This window comes from Epinephelus lanceolatus, chromosome 2 (assembly GCF_041903045.1).
Source record: "Epinephelus lanceolatus isolate andai-2023 chromosome 2, ASM4190304v1, whole genome shotgun sequence".
Lineage (NCBI taxonomy): Eukaryota > Metazoa > Chordata > Actinopteri > Perciformes > Serranidae > Epinephelus > Epinephelus lanceolatus.
The window spans coordinates 10,783,027-10,801,076 of NC_135735.1; the positions used below are offsets into that span (position 1 = coordinate 10,783,027).

At 39.4% G+C, this 18,050-nt stretch overlaps 1 protein-coding gene across 1 annotated transcript; it reads right to left on the reverse strand.

The window, feature by feature from the left end:
* Positions 1 to 415: 415 nt before the first annotated feature.
* On the reverse strand, positions 416 to 15,020 carry zdhhc13 (zDHHC palmitoyltransferase 13). The gene is made up of 17 exons (XM_078173782.1): positions 14,942 to 15,020; positions 12,231 to 12,436; positions 9,480 to 9,602; positions 8,807 to 8,884; positions 7,762 to 7,906; positions 7,537 to 7,601; positions 6,871 to 7,033; positions 5,822 to 5,947; positions 5,574 to 5,707; positions 5,317 to 5,419; positions 4,711 to 4,833; positions 4,543 to 4,605; positions 3,545 to 3,638; positions 3,140 to 3,223; positions 2,885 to 3,042; positions 1,860 to 1,957; positions 416 to 1,021 (listed from the first exon to the last, which is right to left on the reverse strand). The coding sequence occupies exons 1-17, from the start codon at positions 14,963 to 14,965 to the stop codon at positions 883 to 885; spliced, it is 1,926 nt and encodes a 641-aa protein (XP_078029908.1). The 5' UTR covers positions 14,966 to 15,020; the 3' UTR covers positions 416 to 882.
* Positions 15,021 to 18,050: the final 3,030 nt, after the last annotated feature.

The following is an 18,050-nucleotide window of genomic DNA, read 5'->3' on the forward strand; positions in this document are numbered from 1 at the left end:
GGTCATTTATGTATCACTCATTTTCTGTAGCTGCTTATCCTGTTAGGGGTTGTGGGGGGGGGCTGGAACCTATCCTATCTGACATTGGGCGAGAGGCAGGGTACACCCTGGACAGGTCTCCAGACTATCACAGAGCTGACACATAGAGACAGACAACCATTCACACCTACGGACAATTTAGAGTCACCAGTTAACCTGCATGTCTTTGGACTGTGGGAGGAAGCTGGAGTACCCAGAGAAGGCCCATGTTGACACGAGGAACATGCAGGCTCTGCACAGGGCAGCTCCCCCACCCTGGGGTTTGAACCGGGAACCCTCTTGCTGTGAGGTGACAATGCTAACCACTGCATCACTGTGCCGCTGTTCTATTGTCCACCACCTGTATGTAGAGGTCTGTGAGTCCACACAGAGGCAGTTGAAAAGACAGGCACAACATTGCTTTATTGAAGTACTATAGTGGTCATTCATTAAACACATGCAACTCTTACAAAAGTCATGAAACCAACTGTGTACACGTACAAAGATTCTTTTTTTTCCTCCAGAACAGATGATAAAAAATAGGCTTGATGTGTTCATATAAAACATCTCAAAACTTCAATTCTGATTTAGGCCTTTTAAGGTTTAACCTCACCCAAATAAACTTATTTGTGATTTTCATTTCACTTACATTGGTCAAGTATAAGGCAGCAGCAGGCTGTACAAAGAGCAACTGAATCAAATGATATCTACACAATGCTTTGTGTTTTACCAGCGTCTTGTATAGTGGTCTCTCTTTATAAGGAGCCAAATCGTTAAAAAAATAAATAAATACACTTTGTGCTTTTGGTCCAGAACCGCTTTGAAAGTCTGACCCTTGACCCTGAGCATGGGGTGGAGGGGAGGTCAGACCATGTCGGTGTGTCCGAACATGTGCTGGTCGCGGCCGGGCGGAAACTGCTGCGTCCAGTCGATGATGGGCGGTTTGAAGAGGCCACAACAACGCAGCTGGAAGAAGGACAGCAGGTTCCTCACCACGCCCAGACTGCAGAGAGATGAGTCAGGAGAGGACCATCAGTCAGAGTAAAGTGATAACTTGTACTTACTGTCAGGATATACCTTAGTGGCGTTGGATATGTTGACCAGGTACAGATTTGCCACTGCCATTAGACCTTTATCGATTTCAAGCCCAGGAGAAGTAAAATTAAACCTCGACCGTGTCAAACCAGAACTTGTGCAAATACATCAACGCCTGTGGGAGTTCTTCCTTCCTAAAGTCAACTTTCGATGTGGCTCAATTCTCAACAAATAATTTCCAAGCTTATACAAAATGAACCACCACCATTTTTGGGCTTTAATAACCACAACAATCTATTTAAGCATCTGATTATTCTTTTAGATAAACGTATGATTTAATGCAGATTTAAATTTGAAAAATGTCTGAACACCGAGTCACATTTTTTAGCATGCATTTGCACATGTAGTTGCACATTTACAAAGCTCTCAGTAGAGGTTTGCAAACACCAGCTTACACATGTTCAATTTGATTTAAGTCATGATTTTACTTCCATAGAGACTAAATGTCACGTTTGACACAGTGGTATTAATAATAAATCAGGGCTTAATGTAGTAAAAGACATTTCTTACTGCACAAGACCTTGACTGCAAAGCATAAAGCTCCCGCTGCGTCATAATTACAACACAGCCATTAACTAAAGACATTAATCCTCTACATTAAATATTGATTATTGTTTACCAACTGAAATAAAGCACATGGCATCACAGAGCTGCACTGACATGTGTAGAGGAAACTGTAACTTTGCTTTAAAAGATTGTGACATGCAAAGAAGACAAACAATGACTGATGACTACTATCAACTTACTTGTATGGATTCTGTCTGAGGGAGACTGATTGTCGGAGTTTTCTCTGGTGAAGCGTCAGGTTCGTCCTCTCAGCTGTGGTCAGTCCCAGGAAGGCAATCTGCTCAGACACAAAGGACAAACATCAGTCATCACCAGCACAGAGCAGACGCTCTTTGTACATGAACAGAGAAGGTCACTAGACGAAAACAGAATGAGATTAAATGCCCTGGCTGAACAGGTTTGGCCTCTCTTGTCACTTGCGACAATCTAAGGGATGAAAAGAAAGTGGCCATCATTCAATCAAGAAACAGTGTCTTAACAGTTGATTCACACTGAAAGCATTTTTAGAAGCACCTCAAGTCTATTTTTGTAACATTAAGTGAAGCATAATCTTCACAGACAGCTGTTTAAATCACACAGATATCCCGCTGTATATGTGTTTGAACTTATTAACCATATCTACATTGATTGATCAAGGCTCCCAGTCTGTCTGTGAGCCCGCCTGTTTCAGACTGATTCCCCCCATTTGCACAGTGGACATGAAATAAAATCAAATAATGAATACATAAAAAAAATGTTGATTTCTTCCCATGGAGCCAACATGAAAACTCATTTGGTTAGGCAAATGTCTGCCATCGGTCAGCTTGGTGAAGGCAGGTAAGTCAGCTACTGTCTGCTCTACTCACGGTAGCTTCTGCTGACAGACGGCTTAGACATCTACAGACTATGGGTCAGTGTGGGCTGAATGATACGCCGCTCACGTCTCGCTTCCAGTGGGAATTTTCCAGTAATGCCTATTGTAATAAATGTGGACGTTTTTTGAGACCCATCTGTACCATAAATTAACCATTATTATGTTATTGTTAATCTCTATAGTAGTTGTTACATGCAATTAGAATATAAAATATATTATATTATTTTACATTTGCAGATGTTTAGGCATTTAAAAGACTACCAAAGTTCCTCTTCTTCACACGGAGAGCACTGTTCACAGGATCTCTGAGATCTGCAGGAAGTTGTTTACAGCCTCTAAGCCTACACTCACCTGGTAGAGCTGCAGCAGCAGAGTTAAGCCAGACCAGCAGGTGTGATAGAACGTCAGCAGGAAGACGCTGAGCAGCCAGGGGGAGCAGCCGACCAGGGCGGAGACCACGCCCCACAGGCCCTGCTCCTCATAATGCAGCACACAGTGAGTCGACCAGTCTGGAGAAAAAAATACACACAGCACAGGCATGTGTATCAAATGTAAATATGAAACCGTGTCCGATACTGTTATTACACTGTGTGTGAAGTCACTCACATGTGAGACAACCGTAGAACATCCAGGCTCCCATCAGCATGAGGGAGAACAGAAACAAGATGAAGTAGTGATGGTTCCTCGCACCTGGAAGACAACAAATGTGTTAGATGAAACATCACCTTCAACAGAAGAGTGCACACTTCTAGGCGGGCTAATACTGTAACAGATGTTGACGACTGTAACTAATCACGTCCAATTAAGTCAAACTGCACAAAACACATCCTCAGAAGAATGTTTAACATGTCTTTTACATGTTTAATGCAGATCCAGATGGAGATTAAACCTTTTCAGTTATTAGAATGACATATTTTGATGACTGCTTATGTTCATGCTCTCAAACTAGAAACACATTATTGTATTTTCTGGCGGCTGCGATCACTTGTCACTTGCTACAATCTGTTGTACCGATGCAGCCGTTGGTCCAGATGGAGTGGTGATCCTGCTTCGCCACACAGCCGTCACAGTAGAAGCAGTGGTTTGTTCTCATTGGTTTCTTTATCTGTGAACAAAGCAATGTAAAACAGAGCAGGTTGTCAGTGTCTGTGTTGATGGAACAGTGCTGGAAAAACGGTTTTGTGTTCAGAGTAAACTTGCACCGATTCGGCAGCGCTCGGAATTGAGCCAGTTTTCACAGGATTGGCCATGACCTGCGACGGTCCGGTCAGTCTAAAATATGCCAATTTTAAAACGCTGGACAAATTCCCGCCGCGCCGCATGATTGACATTATTTAACATCAGCAGCGCGCACACACGCACATGTGCAACTCACAGCTTGGGCGATGTGAGGAAGTGAAACATGGGCGGCTTCTCACCTTAATCCTTCACGCACACATCAAAAGAGAGAGGGAGAGAGTTGTTAACTGACCGTGTTAATTTCAACTGCAGAGCTCTCACTGCTGCACTGTGCCGCTTGAAACTGACAAGGCGCATGTCCGAATGTTAAAATCTAGTTGTTAAAATAAGAATGTCCGTAACACTGCATTTTGTAGATGTGAAGACCTGTGTCAATTCTCCACAGGAGATATATTTACTTTTTTATCTATTCAAGAAATTACCCACACATGCTATACACCAAGAATTATTATTTTATTTATCTATGTTTTTCTTTATGTATGTCTTTTTTACTTACTTATTTTGATACTGTACCTGAAGTTATATTTGAGCAAAAAGGAAAATGTTTCTTAACCTGTGTCACTGTTTTTGTTTGTTTGTTTGAGATGATTATTGGAAAGCTGGTTGTATCTTGGTTAAAATGCTCTAATAAAGGAAAGATAGAAAATATTGCAATATCTTGTGTGCTGTAAAGTGGTTTGAAAAAAAATGAAATCGGAATCGGCTGTCCAAACACTCTGTAAATTGGCCCAAAAAATTGTAATCAGTGCAAGTTTAGTACAGAGCCTCACCATGCAGGAAGTGCAGAATATTCTGGGGTCCAGACAGCCAGCTTCAGCCAACACCAACACATTCTGACGACACAAACAAAACAAAACTCTGCTCACTTGTGCGTAAAACGCTAACAAGTAAGATAACATCATTCAGTGTCGAATGATGGTGTTTGAATGCATTCCCACCATTTTCTTTTCTTCTTCGGTTGCCTTGACGAAGCCTGGGTCAGTCCTGCAGGTGCGGAGGTAGTAGTAGAGCAGAGCAGTGGCATTCAGAGTGAATAAGACCTGAACTGTGGCGCTGGGCCCATGTGAGGGTCAAAGATTAAGGTCTGTGCAGCCTTGCTTACTCAATGTGTTTATGGAAACGACAACAAACGCAGCCAAAAAGGTAGGGTTTCCTTACGCAGACAAGACAATCAGTTTAGTTTCCTGTTAACTTCATCATCCCATAACTCATAAATGTCTGGACAAGCTTAATATCTGGTGAAACTGGTAACATGTCATACTTAAAATGCAACCTGCGTTATAGCATTTTGGTCTGTTTTTTGCCTCCTGTGAATGTAAAAATTGGTCTCTGAGACATGTTCTCACTCTCTGATTCTGATCGACTGACATAGTGAAGGATCCCTGATCTTTTTTTGCCAGTAAAATCCACTGTAGCTCCTGCTAATGTCCATCTGACCCGTCCTCTAGAGGCAAGAGGAACGGCCACCCTACAATGAAACAAACCCTGATTTGTAAGGAACATCACAAACTGTTTTAGGATGTTGGTTCCCTCAAAGAAAGGATATCTGGGAGGAACCAGAGGCACCAAGTGACGAGCATCCAGAACACTGAAGCCATGAGAGCTGTAGCTGGTAGGAGTGTCTGAAAGGCTGGACTTGGGAAGTTCCTGTTGAGACACAAACATTCCTTATTAAATGACAAACACCTGATTTGTACAACATTCAGATTTAGCACATCAGCAATTTAAAAAAAACATCATTCTCCATTTAAACTGAACTCAGGACAGTCAAGAGAACAGCTGAGTGGAAATGTGTTCTCACCTTGAAGCCAGATTGAGTACACCTATCACACAGGCCAGCAGGATCCCTTTGAGCAACCAGGACTCTGAGTTCATATCCACTATGGCGCCCACACTTCCAAACATGGCAGTGCAGAACAAAAACTGCAGAAAGACCTGGGAACATACAACAGGGTGGTCACAGTTACTGTTTTCTACAATTTACTGGAGTTTTTTGTTTTTGTGTTTGTATTCAACATGTTATGTGTGTGGTCTGCAGTATGTGTGTACCCTGTATCTGTTGACGATCCGCAGGCAGCGCGAGTTGGAGCGAATCCGGTCCTGTTTGACGTGGTTGAGCATGTGGATGAGCAGCGGGCTGTGAACCTGGTGGGCCAAGTCGATGGGAGTGTGACCCTGAAGAGGAAACATTAAAAACACCACAAAGACACATGCTTCATTATTGATTCAATTCTAAATAAAAGGATTAAAAAAGTGTCTAAAATTGTGCCGCTTTTGAACACACACACTGTTCACGCTGCAAGTAATTCAAAGGAGCACTTCATCCCCCAAGCTAACATACATGTGGTTGAGAAGTACTGAGTATACGATTGGATAAATAAGTTGTGTGAGAGTTTGTAAACAGATGTTCTGATGTAGTGCTGCCGTTGTTTGATGCAGCCCCCTATGACTTTGACTCATCAAGAATTTTCTCTGTCACAGAGAAAGGTGAGTAACTGACATACAAATGATGACTTGTGAGGTGAAGTATTCTTCTTATTCAGTGACATAACATGTCTCCTACTTAACCGCAATGTCCATTTTTAGTTTCTGTGCACCCGAGGTTTCGAGTTTCACATCACACTCATTTAATTTGCACACTGAACTATGTTTGGCTACAAACTAGTTCGGATGAATTTTACACTCAGATTTTAGGAGAGCACAGAGAAGCCTCAGCAGATAACTGTGAAAATAGCTTTCTAGTGTCAAACTTTGGGCATCATTCTGCACAGTGAAGGAGGGGGACTATCAGTCTACCTTTCTATGCAGTCTGTCTTTCACCCCATCTGTGACAACTGCTGATAAACTAAGTATTTCAAATAAAAGTAAAAGACTAAAAATCCTTCTATGTCTTCAACATTCTGCACTCACAACAAAGTGCAAATGGATTCACTGTTGATGCCAGATGGTCACAAAAGTCCAGGCATATCTTTTTTCACAGCTTGCTCAACGGCCAGATTTGCTTTAGTCATTTATTGCTGAGAGAAATAAGTTTCTGACTAGTAGCATGTGTTAATCACAGCGCAACAGCAGATTGGAACCTTCACCGCGAGACTTACGTTGATGTTTTCTGCGTCCACGCTGGCCCCAGCCTCCAGCAGGATGTGGGCGGCATCTACGTTTCCTGCCAGCACGGCGCAGTGAAGCGGAGTGTTCCTGTTCACTTTGTCCACAGCACTCACAGAAGCGTTATTCTTGATTAAGAAGTTTGTGGGTTCAGGCCTGGGACAGAAGAACAAGAAGACAGAAGAACAAGAAATGGTTTTTGTTTTTAACAACCTGTCTCAATACTAATGTCAAGAGATCGTGAAATAACTTCATATTCATAAGATATTTAACCACTGCTCTCTGGACTGTTCAACAGTTGTGGTCTGTGCTTTTACATCTTAAGAACAATTTATTTTATTAATATTAAAACAGTTGTGATGTAGCCAACTTACACAACTTTTCTATTTTGAATTGTTTTTTTTCTGACTTTAACACCATCTAAAATTCCTGCATTATTCTTTTATCAATGCAAAGAAGAAGTCAAAAGATGTATCCTTTTTTGTTCATCTCTGTTAGTTAATACACTGTGATTTCATGTAAAACATGTGGGCAGACGACATGTGCTGGTTGCTTTTAGATTCAGACCGACTGCAAATGTAAACGGTGTAACTATTAAATAATATTTACATATTCATGGTGAGGTTTAAAGTATATTTATAAAGGATTACGGTGCTTACCCAATAATCTTCTGGGCTGCTAACATCAGTGGTGTTTGTCCGTTGCAGTCAGGTCCATCGACTTCCTGGAGGCAAAGAGCCAAATGAGAGGATTACCCACTAGGAATAATAAACTTGCTCTAAGCGACCTCAGCTAATGCAATGAGAGAATACTGTTAACACAAATTCGAGTGTTACAGTGTAATAGGATCTAGAGTGTGTGTCTGTGTGTGCGTGGAGTCTGACCTGTCCTTTAGCCATGAGATAAGCTGCGATGGCCATGTGCTGAAAAAGGATGGCGAGGTGGAGAGAGCGGTAACCTTCTCCGTCTGGCACGGAGGGATCTGCTCCGTATCTCATCAGCTGGATCACCATGGAGAGGTGGCCCTGCCTCATCATTGACAAAAACCACAGACAGCTTTATGGAGGGAGCACTGAACTGAATCAGTTACATACAGAAAGCACTTCAGCCAGTCAGACACAAACCATCAATTGTCTTATGTTTCATTTCAGTTGGTACAGTTGTTACACATTTTGTCATAAAACTACCTACTATTTACGAATAAAGTCTCTCCAATTTCTGTCAAATGTAACCTGTGATGCCTGATAAATGCAAACTGGGAATCCATTGGAGATGGAATGTCTGAATCTGAAGATCAAAGCCAAACCTTGGATCTGTGTTTTCGTCTATATAACCGGTCAGCATACTGGTGTAGTGTTTAAAACCCAAAAAACCTCTGATGGAAGGCACCCAGGAGACATCCTGATCAGATGCCTGAACCACCGCAACCTGCCCTTTTTCATACAAAGGAGCAGCAGCTCTACTCTGAACTCCCTCCAGATAACTGAGCTCCTCACCTTGTCTGTAAGGCTGAGCCCAGCCACTCTACAGAGGAAGCAAATTTTAGCCGTTTGCACTTGCAGTCTCATTCTTTCAGTTTCTACCCAAAGCTCATGACCATGGGTGAAGGTCGGAATGTAGATGGACTGATAAATGAAGAGCTTTGCCTTCTGGCTCAGCTCCCTCTTCACCACAACGTTCCAATCACTGCTGACATCTCACATAACAACCTGTCTATCTCACGCTCTATTTTACCCTCACTCATAAACAAGACCCCAGGATACAGCCTAAAGCTGCAGAAATTAAAGATCATTTTTGATTTTAAAATATTCCTCTTTACATTTCTTTGACAGATATATGATATACAAACAATCAAACCAGGATTTAATAAAATCTCAAACAGACAGGCAGACCAACAGCAAATCAATCCCTGTGTGGTCGTTCATTCACCTTATGGCCCAGTGAAGAGGAGTAGAGTTCAGGTCGCCTCCAAGCTGGTCAACTATCGACCCTTTAGAAATATAATACCTGTCGGGGAAGATACAGAGAGCAAATCAGTGTTGAAACATAAATCGGTGTCAACAGTTCAGAACATTTCGTGTTGGAGCTGGTTGTTTTTTAGTTCAGTTGTCTCTATTTCTTTTCTAGATGTTTTCTGTGAGGTCGTTTGTTATTGCTCAAAGCGCTGCGCTTCATCTCAGACTCTTCTGACAGTGAGAAATAACATATATGAAGCCCCTGAGGAAGGACTGATGCTGTTTGTTTTCAACATGATGTTTAACTGACAGCAGCAACACCAAGCTATTTACATTTACTTTGTGACTGAAGCAATTCTAATTTAAATTTATGTTATGTTATCTTCCAGTAGGGTAATTTTGACTTGGAAACAGCAACATGTGATACTAAATAATAATATCTCATTTACCTGATCATACAGTACAATGTTTTTCCCTAATTTCACTCAATCTAAGCAAGTGACACAGGGCAACTACTCAGATAAGACAGCCTCTGTGTTTGGACAAATATGGTGAGTAACCTGCAGAAAAGTGTTCATATTCAAATTCCTCATGTCTCTTTGGTAAGTCTGTTGTAGTGAGAAAGACATTATAACAGAAGGTCTTACTTGACGAGCTCTGCGCGGTTGTTGATGGCCGCCCAGTGCAGCAGAGTGACGTTCTCTTTGTCTGGCTGCCTGACGTCATATCCTGCTTCCACCAGCTCCTTACAACGCTCAAGGATACCAAACCTGACAGGAACAAACAGAGAACGACATTTTATAAGCACACTGATAATAATTACTGACCTACAACAAATAAATAAAATACAGAGCAAGAACTAAAATAAACAAAACTCCTGTTAAAGCAAGGGAGAAATAACAACACATTTCCAACTAGAAGCCACTTGACAGACAGGAAACTGTCAACTGTGAGTTCAAGTACAAAATCAAGTTCATTTAATAACAGCTTCAGGTTGTGTGATAAAAAATCCGCAGCATGTGACCCCAGCTCGCAGCTCACCTCGCTTGTACCTGTAATTGCTTTATTACCTCCGCCAAGGAGGTCATGTTTTCTGTTTGGTTTGCTGGTTTGTTTGTCAGCAACACTACTGGCATAGTTTTTAATGAGACTCAGAGGAAGTGTGATACATGGGCCGAGGATTTTCACAGATTTAATCCTGTGTCTCTGGCTGTCCTAATTGATCATTCATCTCTTGTTATACACCAAATATAGAGTATTTTTTACATCAAAACCCATGTCTTTTCTCTCTCTGTAAACTGTTTAAAATGTTGGATGACTCATTCTGCCCACAGGGGTGTTTACAAAAGTTTATCTACTCAAATGAATCATACTGGTGATATAAAAACACACTTCACTGCTTTTGGGTTGCAGTAGCTACTACCGAACAGAGCAATATGGAGAGACATGAAAAGAGATGTGTATTTGGATTCACTTTTTTTTTAGTTCCAAAACAATGTGGCAGTTTAGTTCATCCCCTCTTCCCCTTCTTCCTGGTGATTTAACAAGGCAGATGTGTGTAGCTAGCTAAATGTTTGCTGCCACTGTAGCTCTGTATCATGCTAAACTCTAAGCCTGCCCATTGCTTAACAGTCCAATCAAATACAACAAATTTGATTTAAATCCCTCTTGTAACAGTACACTGGTAAAATATTCCATTTCACTAGAAAATTAGGAAGACGTTCTAACTTCCTTTCCTTTTCACAGGAAAATACGAAGAAGAGAGCTAAGTTCAACAGAGACAAAACATAACCAACTGTAGAAATACAATGACTCCATATCACATAATCCTCTGTGTTAGCCTACACATGGAGGTGCTCAAACCTCATACAGAAGCAGTCTTTATGAAGCACTTCGGGACAGTGGCTTCATGGGAGAACCAGTACAATTCTTACAACACTTATTTCTTAAACGGAAGTGGTTACAGAAATCAAAACACACGCATATTATACAGCTAATCATACTCTAACTCACGTCCAAATTTTAATTGTCTGCAATAAATCCCACCGGAGATATTAAGAAAATATTAACCAGACGTATAGCAGAGGCACTAGCAGATTTGCATTTCATAGAAGACTACTGGCCTTAGCAGAGGTCTGCAGGCTACAAGTGTCCTTCTAATATATTACTTAAATATTTCTATTCTGTTTTACTTTTTATATTCTTTCCCTTTCTGCAATTGTTACACGTCTTGCATTACATAACTTTTGCTACTATTTTCATGTATGCTCATATTGGTTTGTATGTAATGTGTAATGCAAAAGACATCCTCAGCACATATACGCATGGATTCCTCTGACAGACGTTGAGATGAACAGACAGATAGGAGCAGCTCTGCAAATTCTTTTCTTTCATTTGCCCGTCTTACAAGAAGAGCAACCTTTGCTCTCCTCACTGATCAGTTAACTGCGAGTACGGCTGTGTAATAATCTCAGCTACAGCACACTTACAGGTTTGTGCAGCCTTTACTTTCTTTTCTTTCTAAACTGCTTTCAAACTGGACAAAATGAATCATCGCCCTCTGACTGATAATTAAACACAGACCTCTGAAAGACTTTGTACGTTCCTTGGGTTTTGTTGCGCAACTCCAGTGCAAATATATTGACTGAACACTTGTCAGTGACAGATATTCATGGTAAAGAAACATAGGGTGTAGTTACTTGTGCGCTCCATAGTTTGGATATACTTGAATTTTATATCTTCCCAATACATTTTAGTACAAAACCTGGGCAGAAATTGTTGAGGGGTATTTTTTAAGGACATAAACACAGAAAACAAAATGAAAGCAGAAACTACCATTTTTGTCATGTTTAAATCTGAGGTTAAGAGTTATTGTAGATCATTTCCTGTGTAGCTGCAGTGGTAAACATTCAAGAGATAGTTTTAATATGTTACATCTAAATTAGATATTTTATTAAGTTTAGGGTAATATTTTTAACACTAAATGTTTAAGGCCAAATACAGTTTTTGATCCTGCCTAAGGACACATAATTTTATCCTACAAAGGTTTTACGGGGTCATCTGGAACCTTAGAAAAAGAGAAGTATCAAGATGTTGATCTGGTTGCACAATATATAATGGTACACTCAGCAAAAGGCCTTTCTGGATTTTAAACAAAGGAAATTTCTATTTTATTACAACTTGGGTTTAATTGTAGTCTGGGCAATAATTTCTATTGATAATAGATCTAGGAACAGAGCAACATCTTTAAAAAGAAATCCAATAGGTCAAGAAACATGAGCTATCAGATGAACAGAGAGGTTGGAAAAAAAAAGGTTTAGTCAAACTTATTTAACATTCACTGCTTATTTAACTTCTTTGACAATCACCACTTCCAGAGCTAATGTTCCTTTACTTACTGGGTTGCCTTCACTATGTCCCAGCTGCCGCTGTCATCCATGTGCGACCGTCTCTTTGGCTGCTGACTGATGTCCATCGCCTGATCTGTGTTCTTGGTGAACTGTCCGTGAAAACCTGTCATGAAGGGGTGCGCTGCTCTCGGCCCGTGGCTGTGAGAATGACCTCCATGTCCGTGTTGACAGCCGTCATGCATGTGGCCGTGACCCTGCGACACACGTACAAGGAAAACACACAGATTGGGTCGAAAGTAGTCCACGTGGAGATCTTAAATTGGCAGAGAACAATAGCTTTGCTGATTAGAGCCAGTCACATAATGACACTCCTGCGGCCTTAACGGGATGAAAGCCAGCCGACCGCTCACTGAAGTCACCCAGCTGCTCCTGGGTTGAGTTTGCATCTTCTATTTGTAAGGTGTCACTGTCTAAAATAAGTGATAACATGGTAAAAGGCAAACATTTTTGAACTGCAGCAAACAGCTACAAAACATTTAGATTTTTGTGCATGAGCTGTAGTGTTAGACAGTATGACAATAATATATACTGTGAGGTTTTTCTCAGTCGTCAGGGATTTTGCTAAACTGTTTTTTACCTTGGTACAATAGCTATCACTTTATTATCTCTGGGTGCATTAGACCAGAGGCAATATTAAGAATAACTGAACAAGAACTCTTAATGGCAACATTTGATTTTTGCATCAATGTGCTGAAGTAAATGTATTTGGTATAGGGCTGCCACTAATGATTATTTTCATTGTCGACTAATGTGTTGATTATTTCTTCGATTAGTCGACTAATCATTTCATCGAAAAATGTGTTAAAATGTTGAAAATTGTCGGTCTGATGCTCCCAAACCACAATAATATGTCATCTAATGTCTTGTTTCGTACTCACACCAAAGGGTTTTAGTTCACCGTCATGGGAGAGTGTGTAAAGCTGCCAATATTTGAACATAAGAAGCTGAAATAAGAGTATTTTGGGGTACTTTTATAGTACTTTTCTATGACAATACATCAAACCGATTAGTCGACAACTAAAATAGTCACCGATGAATTATTAATTAATAGTCAATTAGTCATTGATTAGGTAAGGTATGGTATATAATTTGGTGAATATATAAGGTATATAATTTGGGAAAAAAATAGACATTTTTGTCTGGATATTACATCAACAAACTATTTCAATCAATCAATCAATCAATCAATAATTTTATTTATAAAGCCCAATATCACAAATCACAATTTGCCTCACAGGGCTTTACAGCATACGACATCCCTCTGTCCTTAGGACCCTCGCAACGGGGAAAAAAAACGATATAAACCTAAGGAAGAGCAACTGAGGAGGGATCCCTCTTCCAGGACGGACAGACGTGCAATAGATGTCGTACAGAACAGATCAACATGATAAATTAACAGTAATCCGTATGACACGATCAGACAGAAAGAGAGACAGAGAGAGAGAGAGAGAGAGAGACAGAGACATTTCAAGCCCATTTACTATATAGTCAGAGATCTTGATATAAAATTTAGCACGGAAACAATGGCTGACTTAAGAATTTAAGTGAATTATCAAACAAAAATACCATATATTCTATTTCATATCACTGTAACTTGAATATTTATTGAATACTGATGGTGTTTCCACGGGTTTTGGGATAATGTAATGAACATTTTTCAGTTTTTCAGAGACTAAAGGAACAATAAATTAAAAAAGAAAGATCTGACAGATTAGTCCACAATAAAAATAACTGTTGGTTGCAGTCCCAAGATTATTAAATATACTGTTAGAGACATTGTTATCAATTCCACCCACTCCTACTGAGCTGACTAAGAGTGCGATACACATTTTACATTAGTTTTGAAGATGCTGATAGAAATGGTTGGAGGAGGTTTGTATGCGAATACTTGGGGTATATTTTTGGTTTGGTTGTCTGCTAATGTCAGTGCCATAGCTGTGAGTTAATGGGTAAATACGGTATCCTGTGGTGAACTACTCCTTTACCACAGCTGCCCCTGGCTGCTTAGGGATGCTCTGTCAGACTGATGTTGATGCTGACGGTCAGGCTCCTGACAATCTGCTGCCATGATCCGCACAGATGGCTAACTTAACATATGGCAGAGGCAAGCCGCTGTCTGGGTGTAATAATTATAAACACATGTGGATTTGGATGAACACATGCAGCTAACTTAACAAACCAGGAAAACAGCCTGGAGTTTAGCTGTAAAACAGGATTGCAGTGTCGTCAATACAGGCGTAGACTGTAAAGGTAACTACGCAAAGAAATGGTTAAACACATCCGTTAGCTGTCAACGCATTATCATGTCATCCAGACAAGTCAAACAGACTTCCCCTAACGTGCACGTTAATGCGTTAACACGAAGGAAATTAGCTAAATCTGAGGGTTGAGGAGAGATTAGCTAGCTAACGTTAGCCTCTGTTTAACCCCAGGTAACTAGCAGCAGGCTAACTACGCCCACTGAAGCTAGCAGATTGACAGTTGCTTCGTCTGTGTCGATGTGTCTCAGTGAAGACAGGTTATTCCGCCTTACAGCAACTTACCGACACGCTCAAATTAAACAGCAACCGAGCGAGTAAATGCTAACAACCGGAAATAATACTGTAAGGACAAACTACGTCAGGTAATTTCCCACCAGGTGAGAGAGTGAAAACACAGGTAACAGAGGCAGTTAGCTAGTGAATACGAAACCGACTCACATTTTCGTCCTCATTCCAGTCCATCTTGTTGTGTAGGATCGAAGAGAAGTTCCTACTGCTGGACGGGCGACAGGCAACATACAACTTCCGCTCTGTGGTTTTCATAATAAAAGTCGCGCGATCAAAGTTGAAAAAGAGCAAAGATTTTCTATGCCCCCTTTTTTTCCATCTCTTTAAATCTTTTTTTAATATTTTTTTCTTTCTTCTTCTTTCTTTTAAAAAAATAAAATCATATATTTTATCTGTAAAAACTACATTTTCCAAACTTGTCTGCCATGTTCGTGTCTTTTCTATACATGTATAACCCTTTAGATTTTTTTTTATTTGTAGAATATTTTCTTTATCAGAAATTCTGTTCTTGCTTTTATACTATTATCAATGCATGTTTAACTTTGAAAACCCCAATAAAAAGAACAAAGCAAACTGCAGGAAGCCAAATTCATAGATTATTTAGATGCCAATTTAAAAGCCACAGGGATGCCTGCATAATGCAGTGGCCTTTGGCGTGCTACGTCTGTTACATTTTTATTATATCTTATGCTATATTTATTATTCATTGCATGCTTTACAGGGTTATAAGGTTCATTTTTTGTCCTTTTACAACAATGTGTTGCACAATAAAGTTTAAGTTGTATCCCATTCACAACAGATACACAAATATTAAAATAAGAATTGAATAAAACGAAGTAAAATACAGCAACAAACTAACCATATAAACATGTACTCATAAATATATGAATAGATACAAAGGGTAGTAGTCTACAAAAGGAAGTGGTACAGTGATGTGCAAAATCAGCACAACATAAAAGTTTAATATACTATAGGCTACTATACTATACTATATTTTACTATTTAGAGGCTATTTAAAAGCCACAGAGATGCTTGCATTATGCAGTGGGCCTCTGGCATGCCACATCTATTATATTACACTATATCTATTATCTATTACAGTGGTTTCCAACTGGTCCAGACACAGGGTCCAGATTTCTCCTTAGTCATTTGTTCAAGGTCCACACAGTTTAATATATTCAGTGTCATACTTGCATTTGTCCATGTCGTTGAGCTGGTTTGCTGTCTCTGTCAAGCAGCTATCCGTCAGTCACTTCGACATAACAGTGTTGTGCCAGAAATTCACTGTACTAAAAAAATAAAGTGTTTTTTTTTTTACAAACTTGACATGTCTCTTGCGGTCCTTTCAGAATGGAACCACGACCCACTTTTGGACTGCGAGCCACGAGTTGGGAACCAACCGCTGATCTATTAACTATTATATACTATTATTTATTTTTATCACTCTACAACACAAGGCTGAGCAATCAAATGTAGCCTATTCAGAAATGACATTTAAATATTAAATTAGAAAAGAATAAAATGAAATAAAATACAGTAAAAACAAACAATATATACCATTACTTATAAACAAATCCTTGTAAACACATATAGCCTATCTAGAGAGTCTTTAGTTTATAGTGGGGATGAGGGCAGTGCAAGGAAGTGGTATGGTAATGTGCAAATATATATTACTATACTAGGATATATTGTATTTGATATTATGTGTTATACATGTTATACTATACTAGATTTAAACTTATATAATCTATCTATCTATCTATCTATCTATATATATATATATATATATATATATATATATATATATATAGACTATATTATATCCCATACTACTATTCATATGTTATGCTGTTTATTATGTCATACAGTTAAATATATAGTCCTAAACACAGACAAACACTAACTATCACTACTTAATCATATTATACAGTAGTCTGGTGTATGCTATTTACACACCAACACAAAACACAAAGCTGAAGTATCAAAGGTCTTGAAACTAGATTGGGTAACAAAGACAAACACACCTTAAGGCAGGTAACATGTCAGTAGGTATTGCTCTTTCGTGGTGCATATTCCTAAACAGATTTTCAGTTAAATTAGGCCACACATCCAGCTGACACACAGTAAACTTGGACGTTTCAGGGCCCCTGAAACTCTGGTTGGTGAGCCACTTGTAATTTTATTTTGAAGGCCAATGCGTCAAACAGGAAATCGCCCTTCTGGTAATCTTTATTACCTCAGTGCATATTTTCGCTTTCCTTCTTCCTGCAAAATGCAACAGTCATTTTCATTGGGCCACTGTTTACCTCGCGCCTACAGGCCTTTCCTGCTGCTGCCTGCATTATTCAACAGTGAAATATTTTTTTTAAAGCTTTAGAGTCCCGCTGGGAATGCACAGAAAATCAAGGTTTGCTTTGGTTTGAAGAAACAACACATGCATATTCATTTAAGAAAAGGAGGCTTTTCATGGTTATTATAAATTCATCAAAGACATGTTGAATTTTAAACTGTCCTAAAACAAACCAGTCTGTGAATTAAGGCTTTTTTCAAATAAATATCCTTTGGGAAAATATGTTTTTGCGTCATAAGTAAAAATCAGTTGCAGTTTCTGTTTGGAAAATCTCAACCTTTGAGTGATTTTATGCTCGCAGATGATGTCTTCTCATATTTTTAACCACTGGGAGCTCAGTCAGCAAGGTTGTTTAAAACTCAGATATTAGAGTTTTACATCAGTATCCAAAATTTCATGCATTTCTACAGTGTTTGTATTGAATGAAACAGACTCACCATGCAACTGTGATCCATACTTGGATTTGAGGGATTGTTAACAGACAATAAATTATGTGTCATTGAATAAGCAGACATTTAATCCAAACGTCTACTTCACATAAGTTACTGGAGCATGGAAACCTGAGCCTGAAACATGAAGATGGATGAAAACATTACAGTTTTTGGTTTCAGTATCAAGAATTGAAAAAAAAAAACACTCAAGAGGGAATAAGGTTTGTATTTGAGTGTGATGCAAATAAACAAAAGGTGCATTTGATTGCATATACTCTCATGGTGCGGTGCTTGAAGTTCACTGATGTTGACTGTGCTTCAATTTCAAATCAGAATCCTTGTGAAGCATTTGACTCAGATGTCAAGATGGCATTGTGTGGATAAACATGAAAAAATAAATACAAAAAGCCTTCATACTGAAAAAGGTTGAAGGGAACTAAAAAGCTTTACAAAAATAAATGTACTAATAAAGGTATAA

Excerpts from the sequence above, each read along its gene's own strand:
- zdhhc13 (XM_078173782.1), bottom strand. The coding sequence starts at position 14,965 with ATGGACTGGAATGAGGACGAAAAT. Across the intron at positions 7,602-7,761 it reads ATCTCATGGCTAAAGGACAG|GAAGTCGATGGACCTGACTG; the intron begins GTCAGACTCCAC and ends CTTTGCCTCCAG. Across the intron at positions 5,708-5,821 it reads GGATCGTCAACAGATACAGG|GTCTTTCTGCAGTTTTTGTT; the intron begins GTACACACATAC and ends GTATGTTCCCAG.